This window comes from Cladosporium halotolerans (assembly GCF_011745625.1).
Source record: "Cladosporium halotolerans strain TM138-S3 chromosome Unknown Sca20, whole genome shotgun sequence".
Lineage (NCBI taxonomy): Eukaryota > Fungi > Ascomycota > Dothideomycetes > Cladosporiales > Cladosporiaceae > Cladosporium > Cladosporium halotolerans.
Window position 1 is genome coordinate 130656 of NW_027191471.1, and position 19589 is coordinate 150244.

General features: G+C 59.0%; 5 protein-coding genes across 5 annotated transcripts; 3 read left to right on the forward strand and 2 right to left on the reverse strand.

Annotated features, from left to right (window-relative positions):
* Positions 1-115: 115 nt before the first annotated feature.
* On the reverse strand, positions 116-3429 carry WHR41_05817 (uncharacterized protein). The gene is made up of 3 exons (XM_069374422.1): positions 3177-3429; positions 451-3062; positions 116-381 (listed from the first exon to the last, which is right to left on the reverse strand). The coding sequence occupies exons 1-3, from the start codon at positions 3235-3237 to the stop codon at positions 283-285; spliced, it is 2772 nt and encodes a 923-aa protein (XP_069228440.1). The 5' UTR covers positions 3238-3429; the 3' UTR covers positions 116-282.
* A 700-nt stretch (positions 3430-4129) lies between these two features.
* Positions 4130-5576, forward strand: WHR41_05818 (uncharacterized protein; the record flags this gene model as incomplete). Its single annotated transcript, XM_069374423.1, has 2 exons — positions 4130-4763; positions 4837-5576. The coding sequence occupies 2 exons, from the start codon at positions 4130-4132 to the stop codon at positions 5490-5492; spliced, it is 1290 nt and encodes a 429-aa protein (XP_069228435.1). The 3' UTR covers positions 5493-5576.
* A 2299-nt stretch (positions 5577-7875) lies between these two features.
* On the forward strand, positions 7876-10968 carry WHR41_05819 (uncharacterized protein). Its single transcript, XM_069374424.1, has 6 exons — positions 7876-8265; positions 8328-9009; positions 9063-9306; positions 9360-9616; positions 9668-10147; positions 10199-10968. The coding sequence occupies exons 2-6, from the start codon at positions 8348-8350 to the stop codon at positions 10497-10499; spliced, it is 1944 nt and encodes a 647-aa protein (XP_069228312.1). The 5' UTR covers positions 7876-8265; positions 8328-8347; the 3' UTR covers positions 10500-10968.
* WHR41_05820 (uncharacterized protein) lies at positions 10851-11649 on the reverse strand. The gene is made up of 2 exons (XM_069374425.1): positions 11322-11649; positions 10851-11239 (listed from the first exon to the last, which is right to left on the reverse strand). Exons 1-2 carry the CDS (start codon positions 11552-11554, stop codon positions 11215-11217), a joined length of 258 nt encoding a protein of 85 aa, XP_069228443.1. The 5' UTR covers positions 11555-11649; the 3' UTR covers positions 10851-11214.
* Positions 11650-11947: 298 nt separating this feature from the next.
* Positions 11948-13777, forward strand: WHR41_05821 (uncharacterized protein; the record flags this gene model as incomplete). Its single annotated transcript, XM_069374426.1, has 1 exon — positions 11948-13777. One exon carries the CDS (start codon positions 11948-11950, stop codon positions 13775-13777), a length of 1830 nt encoding a protein of 609 aa, XP_069228432.1.
* Between the last annotated feature and the right edge of the window lie 5812 nt (positions 13778-19589).

The following is a 19589-nucleotide window of genomic DNA, read 5'->3' on the forward strand; positions in this document are numbered from 1 at the left end:
GGCAGAAGTGAGATACTTCACTTCCACTCAGGAGTGCCAAAATAAAGAGATGGGCATGTCCAATGCCCAAAACGAGAATTTTGATCACCAAATATTTGAAAATGCAAGCAAATAATTCTTAGGCAAAACAAATTAATCAATTTTGTCTAACACCTTACGCCTATCGCTATGCTAACCCGAACCCGTTACCGAAAGAGGACTGAATCAATCCAAAAGACTCCTCGCTCGATCGCATGTAGATTACTTTAACTTGATTTCAATCATTCTCCGACACCAATTGCCTCAAGCCTTCAGTCTCCTCGCCTCACACTTCACACACACGGGATCCTCACTCTCCCCTCGTAGGAAGTACCGTCCGTCCTCGAACTCGCCTCCGCATTCCTAGAAGCGTGTATTAGCAAATGGTACTTTCAAAATACAAAGCCTTCCTTTTAATTTGGGTGAACTTACCAAACAGCAGAAACAGTTCGCATGCCACTCACTCCCCAGCGCTTTGACAACCACATCCGTAACCGGCTTGCGGCACTTCCTGCACTTCGCACTATAGCGGTGCGTGTGGCAATCACAGCACCAAGCGTAGCCATCCTTCTCGACAAACGGCGTGCTCGCATCGAACGGGTCGCCGCACTGTGCACAGAAGAAGTGGCCAGCATGCCACTCCGCGCCACAAGCGACGATGACCTCACCCTCAATGGGTGTCTTGCACGATTTGCAGCGCGGACTGAAGAGCTCGTGGAAGTCGAGCGCGCAGTAAAACCGCAGCGTCGGCTCCCCGTCGCTTTCTTCAGTTTCGTACAGCACGTCCATGCTGACGTGCTCCGGGATGCGGCCGGTTTGGCGGGCTGCGATTCGCTCGAGACGCTCAGAACGTTTGGATTCCGGCTCGGGGTGGAACGCGACGTGCTCGAGGTTCGTGTCACACTGGTGGCAATTGAAACAGGACGGATGGAGGCGCTGGCCTGCTGCTGAGAGTACGCGGCCGGCAATCGGAAGAGCGCAGTGGGCACAGAGTGCGCGCGATTGACGAAGGGAGGGGGTGTAGTGTGGTGTTGATTTAGGGATAGGAGATGTGTTTGCGTGGAAATGCTGAGGTGGTTGCTGTGTGGGAGTGGGGAGCGGCCGACCGGATTGAGGTGTCGGCGGCAGGGATGGAATAGGTCTGGTCGAAAAGCCGGGACCACTGACACCGATTGAGGGTGCTGGTGATCTGGCGGACCTTGTAGGAGGATCAACATTGATAAAAGGCGCAGTTGTCGAAGACGGCCGCATCGATGGTCTTGTCGTGCCTGGCTGGCTTCCAGCATTCACCGGCGGCCTCTTCTGGGGAACCTGAGGCGGCATGGTGCTTGGTGTGGGCGCTGAGGCGAATCCCGGAATTGCAGAAGCAATGTCAGGCTCCTCAGGCAGAACATGGCTTTGCATATCGTCATCATCAGGCAGCACCAGTGTGGGAATTGGAGGCATCGGGGATGCAGAGGCGTTGAATAACGGCTTAGGAACCATAGGGGAGTGATTTCCCTGATCGCGGGGCGGATCGATCCTCGGAATACCCTGACGGTTGAAAGGTGAGGATCTAGGCGAATCTGACATCCTCGGCGCGCGCGGAGGCGTGGATGCAGCTGGTGATTTGGGCTCAGGGCTTGGTACGCGCGTTTCCTCCAGTACGACCTCTTTCTGCTGTTTCCAGCCTTGATCGAAACTGACGATAGGCCTGCCTAACCTGTCACTGACTGCAGTCGGCTGAGGTAGATTGGGGCTGCGAGCAGATCTTTGCTTGCTGGTAGCTGCTCGGATGTCATCACTCCTGATTTCCTTTCCATCTCTGGCAGGCGTCAACTTCGGCGATACATCTTCCTCGCCTCCGTGGTCTGCAACACTCGGAGGTGTAGGTGGTAGAATGTCGTTTGAGGTGTATCCTGCGTTCCTTGACTGGCTGGGTGGGTTCCTTTGAATCTCTATCCGATCCATCTTGGGCGTGGGCTGTGAGATATTCGGAGCGGATTGTGTACGTTCCAGTCGCTCTTGCTGCATCCTCACCCGGGCAAACGGGTTCTTTCGGATGAGTGATGGGCTAGACTGGGCTGGAACAGGTGCTGGCCTCAGATCGGGAACCGGTAAGGGAGGAGGCGGTTGTTGCTTCTTAGGTGCTGTAGGCTCCTCCTGAGGATCTTCATAGATCTTGTCATCTGGGTGCATGAAGACCTTCTTCTCTCCACTCAACACTCTTCTGCTGCCGCTACTCGTTCGCCTCCTAGCCGTGTCGATATCCTTCTTCACCGCGGCAGCGAGTTCACCGTAGTTCTTCCCGGAAGGCGTTCGACGCTGCTGGTCCGATGGTGCTTCTGGAATTTCTCTCGTTCTTGTCGGACTAGGCAGGCTTGATTTCTTGCTTGCATTGGAGGTCTCAAGGGAAGGTCGTGGGCCACTGCTAAAAGAGCTGCGTGGAGAGTTGGACGCCTGCGGCATTGCCTCGCGGCTATGGCTTCGGCTGTAGCTGCCCTTCCGTAGATGTGATCTATAATCTTTGTTGAGATCCGGATTCATGTAAGGCGCCTCTGGGTTGGCAAAGGGAGAGTCTGGGTTACGATGTTTCCACACCAGCTCCGCTGCCTCGTCTTGCGCGTCCTTGTGGATTCTCTGTTCTTCCGCAATATCCATATCCTCAAGAGCCATTAGCAAAGACTGTGCCTCCTGCTTCTCCATCCACCGCGAGCCCTGCTCCATGTACACTGCGCTCCTTGGCCGACTGTTTGGCAATTCCTCGCTTTTCTCCTCCTCCTTTTCAGCGATCGACGGGTTTGCAGAAGGCGTTCTTGCTAGCGGTCGTCCGGCAAAGGGGCTGTTCCTGCCTGCAGTGCTAAGTCCGCGCCGGGCCATGGTTTGTGCTGGCATCGTGGGCATACTGTTGCTCTGAGGCAAGGGAGGGCGGCCATTGTCGGTGACGGATGGAGTATTCGTCTTCTCGGTTTCTGTTCGCCTCAAACTGCCGAACTTCGAGGGTGGTGGAGGACGTGAGCCTATCGGGCGCGTCTTATTCGCCCTGAGGTCTTTCAGGTAACTTGCTGCAGGCACCGATTGTGAGTCTTCTTCTTGAATGGTCGAACATTCTTCTGATCTTGAGCCGCCAAACAGAGCACGCCGAGCCTGAATAGAAGGAGATGCACGAGACTGCTGACCCATTTGATCCTCGGACATGTACGAGGGCGTAGGCATTGCCCGACCCTGGCTGCCCAACATGATGATGGGCACCGCAGGGCTGTAGTGAAGACGGTCGGGGCGGAGACGGTAGGAATGCTCAGCCGGGCTGCCGGTGTGAGAGCATTGGGCCGGGGTTGCAACACACGAAAGGCGAGGTCTGACGCCAATCGACCAATGCGTGGCACGAGAAGGAAACTGGAACGGCTGCTAGCGATGTTGAATTGCAATTCTTCAGGTAGCACGTTGAACGGCGTGCCGCCAAACGGGCGCTCTGTTTTGAAGCTGGCCAGCGACCGTTGCGGGGGACGACCAGGGACAAAGCCAGCCGTCATATTCGCACCATCCAGCCGTGCCAGCAACTATGACCGGGTGGACACACTCCACCGCCATCTCGTCCTCGACATCATCTGGCTTAATGAGACTCGTGAAGCACGCAGATGGCAAGTGTATTTGTGGCGGACAGTTGCTCCGACGGTCACGCACTGCACCAGAGCTCAGTCAAGAGGCTTGAACTGAGTTCTCATGCACCGGTTATAAATACATTCTGCACATGAAAGCGATGGGCGGTGCTTTCAAGATCTTGGGGAGTCCCATCGCGGGTTCTGAATACTGCTATTACTTGATCTCACCGCAGTCATACAAGGCGCAGCTTCTCGTCGCGCTGCCTTGGCTGCCACACTCCAAGCCGGGCGAGGCATTCGAAGTATTCGATCGACGAGGAAACAGCCTATCAATGTGGCCGTAATGCGCACACGTACTGCACACGCCGTCTCCAAGCCTTCTGTTTCTCCAGTGAACTAGAGCCAACGTAGCTCTCAGCTGGAGTGTTCAGCCCCATTCATTGTGGGTGTCAATACGACGGCACGAGTACATTTCCTTTCTCCGTTCGTTCCAGAGACCATCTGTCTAAGCAACCGCTCAAATTCACATCATGATTCGAGATCGTTTCACCAGATGCCTAGGGATAGCCCTTTGCCTGTCCATGGCTGTCTCGGCCCAGTCGAATTCATCATCTCAAGACACCGCCAGCTCGTCTTTGTGCAACAGCTCGATTTCGAGCGCTAACGCGTCTGGAACATACAGCTTCCCTGTCGGGATCGCTCGAGCGGACCAGGACTCCTATACTAATGAAAGGGTACCAGATCCATCTTGGGCCATCACTGTCACAGGAGGTAATGGCGAATCAATTGAGAGGCGTTACTGGTATTCGACAGCTGGGCAGGACTACGCGGATGATATCGATATCAATTACGACGTCTGCGCCCTGACATGGAGTCGCTTGCCGATCAACACCATTCGCCTGGGGCAATCGGACTCCGGGAACTGCTCTACCGTCTTTAGCGAGCGCTGCATTGACGGGTTGACCTCCAAAGCCTCCTCGTCAGCCCTGCAGTGGGCTACGTATCCGTCGGCTCCGCCATTTGAAAATCTGACGGCCGGCGTGTTACCAAGCATATGCGGCTATATATTTCGCGACCTGCTAGAGACCATGGCAGAGAACTGCACGAACGAATTTGGGGGACCTGAGATGAACCCCATGGGCTACACGTCGATCAACGCCGAAGGTAAGCAAGTACTCCACTCCTCTGGCGTCGGTGGCCATCCCTGCAAAGATAGACTGATATATTCCTATTATAGCCCTGACTGGATACAACTCGTCCGATCTGTACCGAAGCGAGTGCACTCCGGTCGAGGGAAACGATACGTTCCATTCGGTGAGAGTGCCCACCGGCTTTGGCGCCGACGACTGGGAATTTGGCACGGACGCTGGCTATGACAACGCCACGCAAGAAATCACCCCCGTATTGACCATGTACATGCCCGTCGCGAATACGGAGCGCACTGGGACCAGAAACTACGTGCCCACCGTGCTGCGGTGTCTTCAAGCGAAGAACTTCAGCGAGGGCAGCCGCGTCTCGCCCGCTCTGGCAGAAGGCACGCCGTGGCCTTCACCCGGTGGGAGTCTTATCGCAGGAGCGAAAGGCGGCATTGCCGCGGGCGTGGTGGTGTTCGTGCTTCTCGTTGGCGGGATGCTGCTTTCTCTTTGGCTCATCAAGCGGAGGAAGAGGCGTGCGAGAGAAGCTGCGGAGAGACGTGATGAGGCGGCGGGTGAGGATGACAAGGATCTGCCTCCCGAGGCCGACAATACTGTTGAGATCAATGAGCTTGTTGCGAAAGATCGGAAACCGGAGCTTGATAGTGTCAACGTGGTCGAGCTCGGAGGCGGGCAGGGAGAGCCTGTGGAGATTGCAAGTAGGACTACGCCTGCTGAATTATCTGCTGACCGACATTAGTCGTGACGTGGCGGACTGTACAATTTGCTTTCATCGACTCTTTCTCGATCGTTGATATCAATCCGTATCCATGTCTAGTGCGTATGCTTCCGCCATGAGATCGCAATATATGTCGGTCTCCTTTGACCAAAGAGCAAAATCCGGTGCATCGCCACGTCAAATAGCCACAAAGCATTACAAACACACCAAAATATTACCAATATCCACAGAAATGCTAAGAGCCCAAATTCTTAGGCTCCAAGGAGACAGACGTCCCCGAGTGGTGTGCATCCGTTGAATGTTGGTAAACCCAACCCTAACCCTCGCTACACCAACTTGTCGCTGGCGCACCTCTCCGCTGAAGCCACTCTCTCCATACCACTTGTTGTACACGATCACTCCTTCACGAGTAACAATAACATGAACCCACACAACGACTAACTGGCAACAATGACACGGTGTTTTCATTTTTACCGACCCTACCCGACAATTTTCTCCCGGGATGAAGCGATGCTCAACATCGACGTCCGTCTAGGACCGAACACCACATCCCCGTCGGAACCCTCATGGCAGAGAGATATCCGCAAAGATGAACTCTACGCATGTCGTAGCCCCTGCAATCACCTCCAGCGAGACCGCACTTCTTTGACAGAAAATTAGTGTGATGGTCTAGCAATCCCGCAAACGTCTTCGAAGCGTCCACCAGAGTCAGCCTCTCTACATCACAAGTTCTAGTTTGCAGACTTTCGACGAAGCGCTGTGTTGACATAATCTGACGACAACGATCGGCGTTGATTGAGGCGTCGTATCCAGTCAAGAATTGCAAAACAGTATAATCGCAAGTCTCACCAGTCGGCCTCGTAACAGCCCGAGAGACAAACAATCTACCGCTACCTTCGCGCGTGAAAGACGTCTCGTCTTCCAGTGAAGTCCACGTTTTGTCGCTGAAACCCCATCATGCGGTCCAGTGCTTGACAGACAAGGAACGGACATTCTATGCATGAGGACCCAGAGCTTCGCACCACGATAGATAGCCGCGTCTGGCTTGCTTTTTGCGGAACTCGAAGGTGAATGTACTAGAGCGGAGGAAGTGCGGGAGAAGGTTATAGATCTCGTGGCTGATTGTTGGGATCGTCTGGACCACCGGGACGTGATCCAACGGGCGTCAGAGTGGATGGGATAGCTGCAATACTCGGAGGCAGGATCGGCTCGTAGTGAACAAGGATGTATTCGTAGACGGTTTTACGGACTGCAGCAGGCGGCGCGAGGAAGTGTGACTCTGTATGTGTGATTCGGTATCGTCTGTCCTGATTGGTGAGGACGACGTCGATTCTACCTTGGAACCTGCCCTGCAATCTCGCCTGCAAGGCTCTCCTGGGATCTCTGCATCGCGCCAAAGATTCGCCTCATGTGTTGTAGTGGCTTTGCATGGTTTGTGATATTATGCACGATGTGCGATCCGTCATAGAGCAGTAGCCCCAGAACCCGCACCCAAAGATGCCATCGGGAATTGTGAGACGAAAGTGAACATATTTGGTTCACCAAGTCGCACCGCCGCATTCTAGATTTTCTTTTGGCTTGTACGCCCATCACGCGAACGGCTGTTTTGCGTGATTAGTGCTTCAGGTATATGAGCTTACCTATCGACCTCAATCGTTAGAACCACATTCGGCCAACGTCGGTCCAGATGAATTGAACCCATCGCACATTCTGCGGCGCAGCACACTTGAGTCTTACAACCTAGGCTCGACAAGCGACATATGACAGGTTCGCGTTACATTCGTGCGCTCTCTCTCCGAAGGCAGACCGGACGGACGACGTGGCCCGGAAAGGGACATCGCACAAGAGCCATGCTGGGTAGCCACGGTAGCCTCGACCGGCGGAGGTAGCGTGTGCGATCCTTGCACGGCACCGCTGTCCGTCCCCATGCACCCGCCGCTCCCTACCAAGGACGAGGTGAGGTTGGCGGACGAAGCGAGGACGACGCGGCGCAACGTCGTCCGCGTGCGACGATGGCTGCATTAAGCTCCTTCCAGAAGAACATGTGCTACGCGGTGTGTTCCTGCGTCCGATGCGTGTAAGACGCGGGTGCCGGCGAGGACGCATGGTGGCGGCGTGTCGACATCAGGCGCCGCCTGTCGTGTGCGACGGCGGCCTCGCTGGTGTACTTTCACGTGCGGCGGACAGGGAGAGTGGCCGGCGGGCGCAAGGTGATGGCAGGGGCGGCGGCGGCGCAGCGGCGGCGTGGGCGGGCAATTAGGGGCACCCTCCGGCCGCTGGTGGTGGGCGTGCAGCCGTCGAGCCCGTCGAGCCCGTCTCAGAGTTCGGTCTGGTCCCTGACCCTGGCCCTTGCATCTGGTGGGCATTGTGGGGAGGGCGCTTTTTGCCCGTGAAACAGAGGTGCCGCGGTGAGGCGAGCCATGCCGCACCCTATTATACCGCTGCTGTCAGGAGCTGCCGCGAAGGGCGATCGATCGTTCGTCTGCCAGCGCCGAGTGTCTTTCTCTTGTTTCGCCCTCACACACCCCACGGCTGCCTCAGGACGTCCAATGCGCTGAGCCCGTCTCCGCCAAAGCGAAGCTGGCAGGAACGACCAAGCGACCACCGAGCACCCACCTTCCCCGACACCGACTATCGCGCCGCAACCCGACTTCACCTCACCTGGGCTCCCGACCCACCAGCCCAGTCGATTGCAGCGCTCCTACCTCCAAGCCACCCCCCTCTTGTCCCACCGTGCGACGAGGGTCCTCCTGATCCTACCCACCACGACCGCCCCTCTCCGCTCTCCTCCTTGGTATGTTGACGTTTGATGCGTGCCTCGCAACACCGAGCACCGAGCTAACACCACCACTGCAGGAGGCAGTACACCACCCATCATGGCGTACAACAACCAGCAGCAGGACAACCGCAACCCTAACCGCCTGCAACTCAACTTCGGCTTCCAGAACAACCCTCAGACCTTCTCGTCCGAGCAGGCTCGTGCCTACCCGACCACGCCCTCGACTTTCCCTCAGCCCTTCCCAAATGCCGCCGGTCAGCAAGAGGTTTGGGGCACGCAAACGCCGCAGCAGGGATTGAACCCGCAAGGATACTTCAACAACTTCAACCCGTACGGCTCTCAGCTCCAGCAGGGCCAAGGCCAGGGCCAGGTGCAGACTCCCGGTGGTCCTTCTCCGGCACCCAACACATACCGTTCGCCGCCTGCCCAAGGCTTCAACGAGGTCACCAATGGCTTTGCCCAGCAGATGAACCTCGGCGGAAACTCTCCCCGCGCTGCCAGCCCGTACAACAGGAATGCGTCGCCAGCAAACGCCTCACGCCCACGCACTGCAGGGAACGGCACCCAGCCCTACGGCTCCTACCTCAGTGCTCCCGTTCCCGGTGCTCCTCAGCAACCGAGCATCTACGATGATCAGGCGCCGCCGAAGAACCCCGAGAAATACTCCGCTGCGCTCACTGAACGCGCGCGTCACCAGAAGATGTTGACTGGCGAGTTCTTCAAGGAGAACGTGGAGCGTGCTAAGACTCGCAACGAGAGGTGGGTTCATCTTACGCCCCGTAAAGACCGGCTGTAAAGCTTATCATTCGCAGAGCGCAAGAACTTGTCCGTATTCAGGCCAGCAATGAGCTGTCTGATGCTCGCAAAGAGCAGAAGAAGAACAATGCACAGAAGCAGGAGGCAAACTTCCTTCGCTTCCTCAGAACCACCGAGAGGCCTCAGAACTACAGTACCTTGAAGATCATTGGCAAGGGTGCCTTTGGTGAGGTCAAGCTCGTGCAAAGAAAGCGTGATTCGAAGATCTACGCTCTCAAGTCCCTGGTCAAATCTGAAATGGTATGATCGATTGTGAAGGAGTCTTCGATTTTCGTGGCTGACACCAGACACAGCACAAGAAAGATCAACTCGCTCACGTCCGTGCTGAGCGCGACATTCTCGCGAACGCAGAGAGCCCGTGGCTTGTCAAGCTGCACACGTCCTTCCAGGACTCAACATTCCTCTACATGCTTATGGAGTTCTTGCCTGGTGGTGACTTGATGACCATGCTCATCAAGTACGAAATCTTTAGTGAAGACATCACACGGTTCTACATGGCAGAGATTGTCTTGGCCATTGAGGCTGTGCACAAATTGGGCTTCATTCATCGGTAGGTCAACACTCGATTAGACATCTTCTGGCAAAGCTAACAATGATGCAGCGACATCAAGCCAGACAACATTCTCCTGGACAGAGGTGGACACATCAAGCTCACAGATTTCGGTCTCTCCACTGGCTTCTCGAAAGAGCATACCGCATCGTATTACCAACAGCTCATGTCTTCTGCTCGCTCGAAATCGATCAACCAGAATCGTAACTCGGTCAGCATCGATCAGATTCAATTGACGGTATCGAATCGCAACCAGATCAACACCTGGCGCAAGTCTCGCAGGCAGCTGGCTTACTCTACTGTTGGTACCCCTGATTACATCGCCCCCGAGATCTTCAGTGGCAAGGGTTACGACAAGGGCTGTGACTGGTGGAGTGTGGGCACTATCATGTTCGAGTGCCTCATCGGCTGGCCACCTTTCTGTGCTGAGGAGCCCCACGACACCTACCGCAAGATCGTCGATTGGCCGAGATACCTCACCTTCCCTCCGGATCAGCAGCTGAGTCCCGAGTCGGAGCACTTCATTAGAGGGTAAGTTGGAGCGACTGGAAATCAAGTCTTGTCTGCTAACGATTGCGACAGTCTCATCTGCGACCCTCAGAACAGACTTGGCCACATGCGTGGTGCCGCAGAGCTCAAGGAGCACCCGTTCTTCAGCGGTGTTAATTGGGATGGCCTGCGCAAGATCAGAGCACCGTTCGAGCCCAAGCTCTCCAGCAGCATCGATACTCAGTACTTCCCCATCGATGAGATTCCGCAGGTCGACACCTCCGCGCAGATGCGCGCTCAGACTGAGGCTGCAGGCCAGGCCGACGACCCCAACCTCAGCTTGCCTTTCATTGGCTACACGTTCAAGCGTTTCGATGCATTCCGCAACAACTAAACCAAGTTTGTCATCGTGGATATGACCGGCCAGGCCACGAGACACCTTTCGGCTTCTTCTCCAGGCGTTTGGTAGCATTGCGTCGCCCGAGATGCATCGCGTCACAGCAAGCTTTCGTCTTTGTTTAAGGTAAGAATGTGCTTTTCCAGAGTTGTTTGAGCGGACAAGGGCGAACGCGGGCATTCCAATTGGCAGATCAGGATACGCAGCGGACGTGCTGCAAGGCAGCGAAGCAGACGAGCAGACTGGCACATGGCATGCCGTGCTCAGTGGGCGATACGATGGATTGGTCTCCTTCCGCTGCTGCTGCAGTCGGATGTATTGTTGCATGCACGCATGAAGACGAGAAGGGAAACCGAAAACGAGATTACCATTGCCACGCCGCAGACGTGGTCAGCACATGAAACGGAAGGCGAGCAGCTAGTTCTGCACGCCACGCATCAAATCGATTTGTTTTCAGACAGAGTAACTCCTTCCTGCGCCTTGCTTTTTTCGGTGAATATTCCCAGTCCAGTTTCGTGCTTCCTTTGACCATTCGTTCTCCATTCGGTATGCCTATCCTCGCCGGCCCGCTGGTCCCCGCCCTGGTGTGTCGCGAAATCTGCGATATCTTCCCACTCCAATACCCAGGATGATATTTCTTCTGGCAGATACCGCACCGACTCGCTCGTACTCTCTCACTCCCCATCGGCGAAGTCCTTCCTCCGAAATGAAATCATCGCGCCTCAAACTGAATCATCCTATCAAATCGCCGTCAGCTTCAGCCCTCTCACTCCCTCCAAAAACTCCTCCCTCCCAAGCCGCAAAACTCCAAAGACTCACCTATTCGTCCTCTCCTTATACAGCACACGGTACCCGCACTCCTTGCAGCGGATCGGGTCGCCGCGCTTCAGCGTGACCTTGTTGTCGCAGTCGCCGCACAGGTAGTGCACCGGGCGCGCCGTGTCTTCGAACCCGCTGCCGCTCGCCTGGAAGCCCGTGTTGCTCGCGCCCGTCGTGCCGCCGAAGTTCGTGCCCGCCGACGTGCTGGGGGGTTGGTATTGTTCGCGCGACATGCTGGGCTGGGGTCGTGTGTTGTAGAGGTTGCAAAGGCTGTGGTGGTGGAGTACCGGTATGGCAAGGCGGTGGGACGAACTTCTTGCGCAGAGCTGGCTGGCTTGCGGTCGGTCGGGTCGGTCGATCACGAGGGCACGTGAAAGCCGCCGCCGCCGCCGCCGCCTCCGCCTTGCGAGAAAGGCTTTCCAGGAAGAAAGGCTCGGTCCGGCGCTCGGCGCGCGCAGACGCCGACATCGCGTGGCGAGGGTCCAAAGTCCCGCGCTTGATGACCAAACGCGATAAAATCATTGCCCCACCGCCGATAAGTGAAGGCTGCTTGGTAGACTTGCTTCTTTGCCTTCCGCTCCCATGTGTTCTTGCAGAGGCGACGAAATCTCGCGACGACTCACAGGATGTCGGCGATTCTCTCCGCAGACGACCTGAACGACTTCATCTCCCCCGGCGTCGCGTGCATCAAGCCCGTCGAGACGCTGCCGAAGCAGCAGCCGGAGGAAGATCGCGCGAACGAGTATGAAGTTACGACTGAAGAGAAGGTGACGCAGGAAAACCCGCCGCCGGCGCAGATCTCTTTGACGGATTGCCTGGCTTGTTCGGGGTGCGTGACGAGCGCAGAGGCGGTTCTCGTTAGTCTTCAGAGTCACAGCGAGGTGTTGGATACTTTGGACAAGTACAGGGAATACAGAGCGCCGTGGCTAGGCAGCGAGACGCAAAATGGGGCGGTAGAAGGGAATGGAGACGCTGCAGACGAGAGGATATTCGTCGCGACGGTGTCGCCGCAGAGCAGAGCGAGCCTTGCGGCGACGTACAATATCTCGGAGCGCGAGGCTGGGCTGCTCATCTCGCAGCTGTTGAGTGGACCGTATGGACTGAGAGCTGGTGGAAAGCATGGCTCTGGCTTCACTTGGATTCTGGATACGAATGCTTTGAGAGAGGCTTGCCTCGTCGCTTCGGCTGAAGAGGTCCAGCAATCGCTCGACAACCCGGCTGAGGGACAGAAGAAGCCGGTGCTAAACTCGACCTGCCCTGGTTGGGTCTGCTACGCCGAGAAGACACACCCGCATATCTTGCCTCATCTGAGCAAGCTCAAGTCCCCTCAGGCACTCGCAGGTACGCTCATCAAGTCCGTCCTGGCACGCAAGTTCGGCGTGCCCCCAGAGAAAGTATGGCATCTTGCCGTCATGCCCTGCTTCGACAAGAAGCTCGAAGCATCCCGCCAGGAACTCACCTCTCACACCTGGCACGGGCAAGAAGGCGACGCCATCCGCGACGTAGACTGCGTCATCACCGCGCGTGAGCTCCTCATGCTAGCCGAAAGCCGCAACATCAGCTTCCCCTGCCTGCCCAAGCAACGCCTCAGCAAACAATTCACCCCCTCCTTCCCAGACGCAAGCATCAACCGCTTCCTCTTCGCCCGCCAGCGCGGCCAAAAGCGCCCCCACGCCCACAGCAGCGACGCCCTCGACCCCGCCGCCATCGGCTCCAGCGGCGGCTACCTGCACCACGTCCTGCGCACGCAGCAGGCCCGCGCCCCAGGCTCCGCCATCAGAGTCCACCGCGGCCGCAACGCCGACGTCGCGGACTACTCCGTCGTGGGAGCCGACGGCGCCGAGCTCTTCCGCGCCGCTCGCTACTACGGCTTCCGCAACATCCAGAACCTCGTGCGCCGCCTCAAGCCCGCGAAGCAGAGCCGCATGCCCGGCGCGACGCGCAGGCCGATGGGGGGCGCGGCGCGGAGGCCTGGGGCTGCGAGCGCGGGAGCGGGCGGCGAGGGGGAGTACGCGTACGTCGAGGTCATGGCGTGCCCGGGCGGGTGCACGAACGGAGGCGGGCAGGTGAAGATTGGGGATGTGTTGACGCTGAGGCAGGTGGGGGGGACGGGGATTGAGAACGGGAGCGCGGAGCAGGAGGTTCTGCCGGCGCAGAAGGAGTGGTTGGCGAGGGTTGATGAGGCGTATTGGAGTGCGGAGTCGGAGGATTTGGAGGCTGATGGGGAGGGGGATGTTGAGATGGGTGGGGGTGGAGATGAAGGAGATGTGGTTGACGGGGTCGATAGGAGGGCGATTAGGGATTTGTTCGAGCATTGGTCGGGCACGACGGGGGTGGAGTTGGGGAAGCTGTTGTATACCACTTTCCGGGCGGTGGAGAGCGATGTGGGCAAGACGAAGAGCAGTGATACGGAGAGGGTTGCTGGGCTAGCGGTCCAGGTTGGTGGTGGATGGTAGGGTTGTTGCATTGCATTGGTTGGATGGCGATTAGCCAAGGGATCTTGATCAGGATTTATAGGAGCATCGCATTTCGAGGATTGCATTCTAGCGCGAACGAATATTTATATGATTTACGATAAGCTCTTACAAGATCCAGGACCCCATACGGTTCAATCGATGACCCTCGCTATGGTGATATATTCAAGTAGACGATTGCTCCCTTTTCAGCAGCATGCGTCTCATGGGAAACACAAACTGAGCAGACGTCTCAAGCCTATACTTGTGCCGCCCATCATGACGTTCTGCCTTCAAATCGACTGAAATGAACTGCTGATGTTCATGTGATCGATCAATACTATAAGGGCATCGCGTAACAACCTTGATCCGCCCATCAATGTAGAAGTAGCGGTGCTCCGGCGCAGCAACAAACGATGAGACACTGGAACGAACAGCGCTTGCGTGCCTACACAATCATGGGGCTCAATGAACATCACGAACGAACCTCTGAATCGAACACGAAAGAACAACAAACCCGTCCAGCGTCGAGTCAAGGTCTCTCACACCGCATTCTCTGGATTAAGCGATCATATGACCACCAACCTCAACCTCCACCTCCACCTCAACACGACCACGCACCACTCACCTCTCAACTCAACGCGCCCAACTTCCGCTCCCACAGACCATACAGCAGTAGGTAGCACCTCGCCCAGACTCCCCTCGCACACCGTCCAGGCCAGGGTCCCACGTGCTCCCCGATCTCCGAACGCCGCACCAAACCCACCTTACCTAACAACGTAGACCGCCAGCCAAACTACCCATGCATGGCACGCACACCGACCGACTCGCGCTCAATCCCGACTCACCGCGCCCACCGCTCCGCGGCCGCCAGCCAGCCAGCCAGCCAGCCCGCCCGTCCAACGAAACGAAGCCACGGCCCTAGCAGTAGCAACACCGCTCTCAGCAGCGGCAGGCGGGCAGGCACGCGCGCGCGCGACCTCGCCCAAGCGCTGGTGCGGCGTTGCTCCGCGCCGCACGCACGGGCGGGCAGTGGGATGGGATGGGATGGGGTGGGAAGAGCGGTATACACACACGGTACAGCCGACCAGGACGCGCAGGAACCGCGGCCGAGGCAGCACGACAGTCGCTCGCGGAGCACGGGGGAGACAGGGCGTTTCCTCGGCGCGGTGGGAGTCTGTGTAGTGTGTACTGTACGACGCAGGGCAAAGTTGCTACTCGCTAGCTTGTGGGGAGAGGAGGGTGGTTGCTGAGGAGAGCAGAGCGGAGCGGAGCGGAAGCGGGTGTGGCGAGTGATGGGCGGGATGGGATCGACTATTACAGTAGTAACAGTAGTCAGTCAGGCCGCAGGTCACGCGCAGGCTGCGAGCGAGCGCGCGGGGAGGAGGGCCGGAGGTCGTCGACGGTTGGAGGCTGGCTCGGTGGACGACGATTAGGTGGCCTCTTTGGGGCCTGGCGTGTGCGGTGCTACCGTGTAGTGGCCGTGAAGGGCGGCCGTTGAGGAGGTGCTAGCTAGTATAGCACGCTTGCTACGCATACCGCGTAGTGTGAAGAAGGCTGAGGAGAGCGGTCTGAAGGGCCTGGCGGGCCTGACGGGCGTGGCACGGTCCTGCGTTGAGCGCCTGCGGATGCGGGCGGCGTGTGGGATGGGGATTTGCGCAGGCTAGACAGGCTGTTTCTTGGGGAACGGACGGAGGAGTTTGCGCGCGCGGTTTATTCGGGCGCGCGGGTTGCTTCCTCGCCTTTGATGGAAATTTTCCTCTCGCCTGTTACCGGTCCATGGCGGTCTGGTATAGTGCCGGTTCATGGCGGGTCAGAACGGCGGGGTTTCGCGCCTTCTGACCGCGCTCTCGCCGCGGGTGGGATGGCGACTAGGACTACTGTAAACGAGGCGTGAAGACGGTGAAGAGCCACCGCTGTCGACGGACCTGACCAGGCCCAGCGACGGTCGTCGAAGCGAGGTCTGCGACCGCCAACGGGCGGCACCCGGCAGAGCGGGTTTTCCGCGCGCGCGCGTGTGGACTGGCTTTGGGATGACAGGCGTGAACGATGGTACGCAACAGTCGAAGATCTGGCTCGGGAGGGCGGATCGCGACGGACGGAATCTTGGGACGTGACCCTCTCTGATGAGAGCGAAGACGCGGCCCTGGGATTGGAATTGGCTCTCGTCGCCTCGCGCGAACGCGTGCGTGGTCGACACACAGACTGCGACGACCACTGCGTCGGGTATGGCAGCCCAATGCTGACGCCTCTCGCCCTTGCGCAGCGGCGGCCCTGATCGACCTACACGCGCGGTCGTCACGCAGCCATCGTTCTCCCTTGAACCTTGACGACGAGCCCTCCAGGAGCCTTCCGTTCGGCGCGGCAATCGGCAGGGTCTCTTTCTTGCCTGAAGTCATGGACTCGTGCGTGTGTGCCTGCCTGTGCGGGCTAGACCTGGGCGCAGTGGTCAGTCTGCGACGGCGGGTTGGAGAGGGCAACTATCACCGCTGAGTCGTCGGCTGCGGGCGCTGGGCGCGATGAGTCGTGGCGAGCGCCGCTGGCCTGCCCTGACTTGCGGCGCCCGCGGATCTGAGACGGCGCGCGAAGCGCACGCGCGTGTCGTCTCTTCGCTGGCGGGCGCCGCTGGGCTGATGAGCGTTGGAAGTCGTACTGCTGTGGCGACCGACCGACGGCGGCAGGGCGAGAGAGATACGGGGCGACGAGCGCGGAGTTGGACGCCGCCTGCGTCTGCGCTGGCGATGCGGCGGTGGATGGGCTAACGGACGGTATCTCACTGCCGCCCGCCCTCGTGATCAATAATATTCCGGCAGGCGAGTCTGGATCTTGGTTCGGGACTGCAGCTCCAACGCGCCGCGCCAGCTTCTCCTGCGCGTGGCCACTGACGACACAACATGACTCTACATACAACCACGACCACGCGCGCTTCCAAATAATCGCCCTCTACGGACTGTGCAGAATGCCGATCAGGGTCGACGGCCATGAATCGAAAAGACAGCCATGGCGCCACGGCGCGCGCGCACGTCTTGCGCGCCGCGACAAACGCTCCAAGGGCACACGCTGTTGCGGCGTGCCGCACGCTCTGCCGTCCTCTCCAGACATCCGCACGGCGGTGCAGTAGTCGGGTCAGTAGCACCTGAGCCCAAGCCGATCTGCTGTGCAGAAGGTTCAGCGTGGGAGGCAACGGCGCGCCGCTAGCGAGCCTCCGGATGCGCCTCCCCGGGGACCCGCTGGGCGGAGAGGGAAAAAAATGTGTTGGTTTCAGAAGGGCTCGCGCTGCGGGTGCGAGTGGCTGGGAGCCTGGGAAGGGCAGAGGAGGGACTCCGGGAGGGGTGTTTAGACTTCCTGGAGCGGAAGTTACGGTGAATGCGGTATGCATGCGGCGCGGTGCGATTTCGTGATAGGCTGCGTCGGTGAGCCTGCTGCGTGGTGCGTTGTTTTGGTTGGATGCGCCGAGTTATCTGCGCGTTCGGATAAGTGCGCATGCATGCACGAGTATCCGATCTTGGGCTCTGATGACGGTTGCGGGTATAGGTTGGGAAGCGTGGTGCTGATATAAGACGGTGGAGTGCGCTGCTGGCGGGATGGAGGTCATGTGATGAGACAGACCTGCCTGCTTTGAGAGGGGCGGTGCATACGGGAGAAGCGCGAGAGACGCATCACGCCGGCGCCAGACAGGATGTTATCACTACGATCAAGGAAGGCTGTTGTCGCATGGCAGTCAATAATTGTCAGCACACCTTCAGCAGTACGAGCGCGCCGGCAAAATTGATAGTCAGGCACAAAAGCTAGACAGGCACACAGAGGGCGGGCTAAGGCATGCAGGCATCCAGTCCTGGCTTGGCTTCAGGGGCGCCTGCACTGCGATCGGCCGGCCGGTGTGGTGCCGTCACGGGCGTCACCACTCGCTGCGTGTGCACGTCGATGGCCGGGCTGTTCGATGTGGTGTGACCAACTTCGTGATGATCGCAGGCATCGCTTATGGCATTCTCATCTCGCTGACGGCGACGATGACGCTTGCCCTCGCGCACGTGACACGTCGCCGTCAATCATCTGTCAGCGCGCGCTTTTATCTGGGCGTGAGATGAGCTGCGGCGGGGCATGCGAGGCTGCGAGGCTGCGACACGTTGGTGATACGAAACGCGTGGGATCAGGGTGCTCAGGGCGTCCGGGCTGTCAAGTGGCAATCATTTCGTGACACGCGAAAAGGGGCGCACGAGCGCTGCGATCTGTCCGCCCGGCCGTGTGCCCGTCCGCGACTCCACGCCGTCCGCGGCTGTCGACGTGGTGCTGCCAGCCTGCCAGCCTGCCACCCGCCAGCCTGCCACCCGCCAGCCTGTTGTCTTCACGGCATCCTACCGGTGGGCCCAGGGCTGGAGACGCGGTCAACGGTCGTCTGGCCTTAGCCATATTGCCTGCGTGCGGTAGTGGCATATGCAGTGCTGTTGCGCCGGACAGCGCAGCAGCACAGGACAACGCACGTCGCACGTCGCAGCGCCGACCAGCGCAGCGCGTCTGCCACCTCGTTGCCCGCCCGATGGCAGGCGTCGTTTGGCCATTATTGGGCGGCGGACGGCGGGCGGGCGAACCCACGAAGGCGCGCCCGCGCAACGCAGGCGACGGCCGCATGGGTGCTTAATTTAGGTTGCCGGAGGAATATTACAATGCGGCTAGCGACGAGGGCAGCAGTGCCTAGGTAGTGCTGTGCCCGGAGTCCGACGCACACCCGCAGCCGGCACCCACCCGCCGCCTCCCCTGCCACAGGGCTGCGCCGGGCATGACGGTGGACGGCCTGAGGGAGCGGCCTGAGCCATCGCCGCCGGCATGCCTGCTGGCTGACCGCATCGCATCGTGTGATATGTCCTGTTCCTGCGCGTCAATCAATCGCTCAATCAATCAATCAATTCGCTCCCAGCCCGCCGTCCGCCGCGGCCGCCGCCTGCTAGCACCCTCCTTAGTAACTGTAGTGCCTGCGCGTGCTAACCACCACCGCCGCCTCTCGCCCTCGCGCGCACGTCTCGCCTCGCGGCCCAACCGCCATACACCACAGCGCCTGCTCAATCTCGTCTGCTCGCCAATGACATACACCTCGCCCTAGCGCCGTCCGACCGTTTCCCAGGGGCCTTCGCCCCCCGTCGCCTGCCCTCAGAGCCCGACAGCAGACGCGCCGCGCTGCGCTGGCAACACTCCTCGCCCTGTGCCCGCCGGACGTGCTCGTCTTCTGGAAGCGATGCCAATCCCGCCCTCTTCACCCTCGTTATTACCTTTCATTAGCCCCCCCTGGCCGGCCTGTCTCACTCCATACCCGCCCGTCCTCGCCGTCCTGGAGCCCACCCGGCCGGCACTTGACGACGCCTGCCCGCCCTCCATCACCACCGCCCTGCCGCCGCACTGACACGGCGCCCTGCCCACGCTCGCTCGCCGTGCTCTTCTGGAAACGCTTCGCGCGCCGCCCGGACTGCTCCGCGCCGCGCAGCCTGAGCCCTCCTCGTTCCACCCACCCGGCCCTCAGCCTGAACCCGGCGCGCGCGCCGCTCCCCTTACCACGCGCTCGTCGTCTGTCACGGCGCCAGCCCGCCGTCTGCGCGCCTGTCTCATCGCCATCGCGGGCTCCACTACCCTCGAGTCAAGCCATAGACCCGCGCCGCGCCAGCCCGGCCCTGTTCCTGTTGATCTCCTGCTAGTCCGCGCCATCTGGTCCGGGACCGCTTCCGCCATCCGCAGTCTTGGTGTCTGCCCGTTCACCTTCTCGAGCTCGCTACCTCATCGAAACCCTTCTCCAGGACCATCCACGCTCATTTACATCCAACTCGAC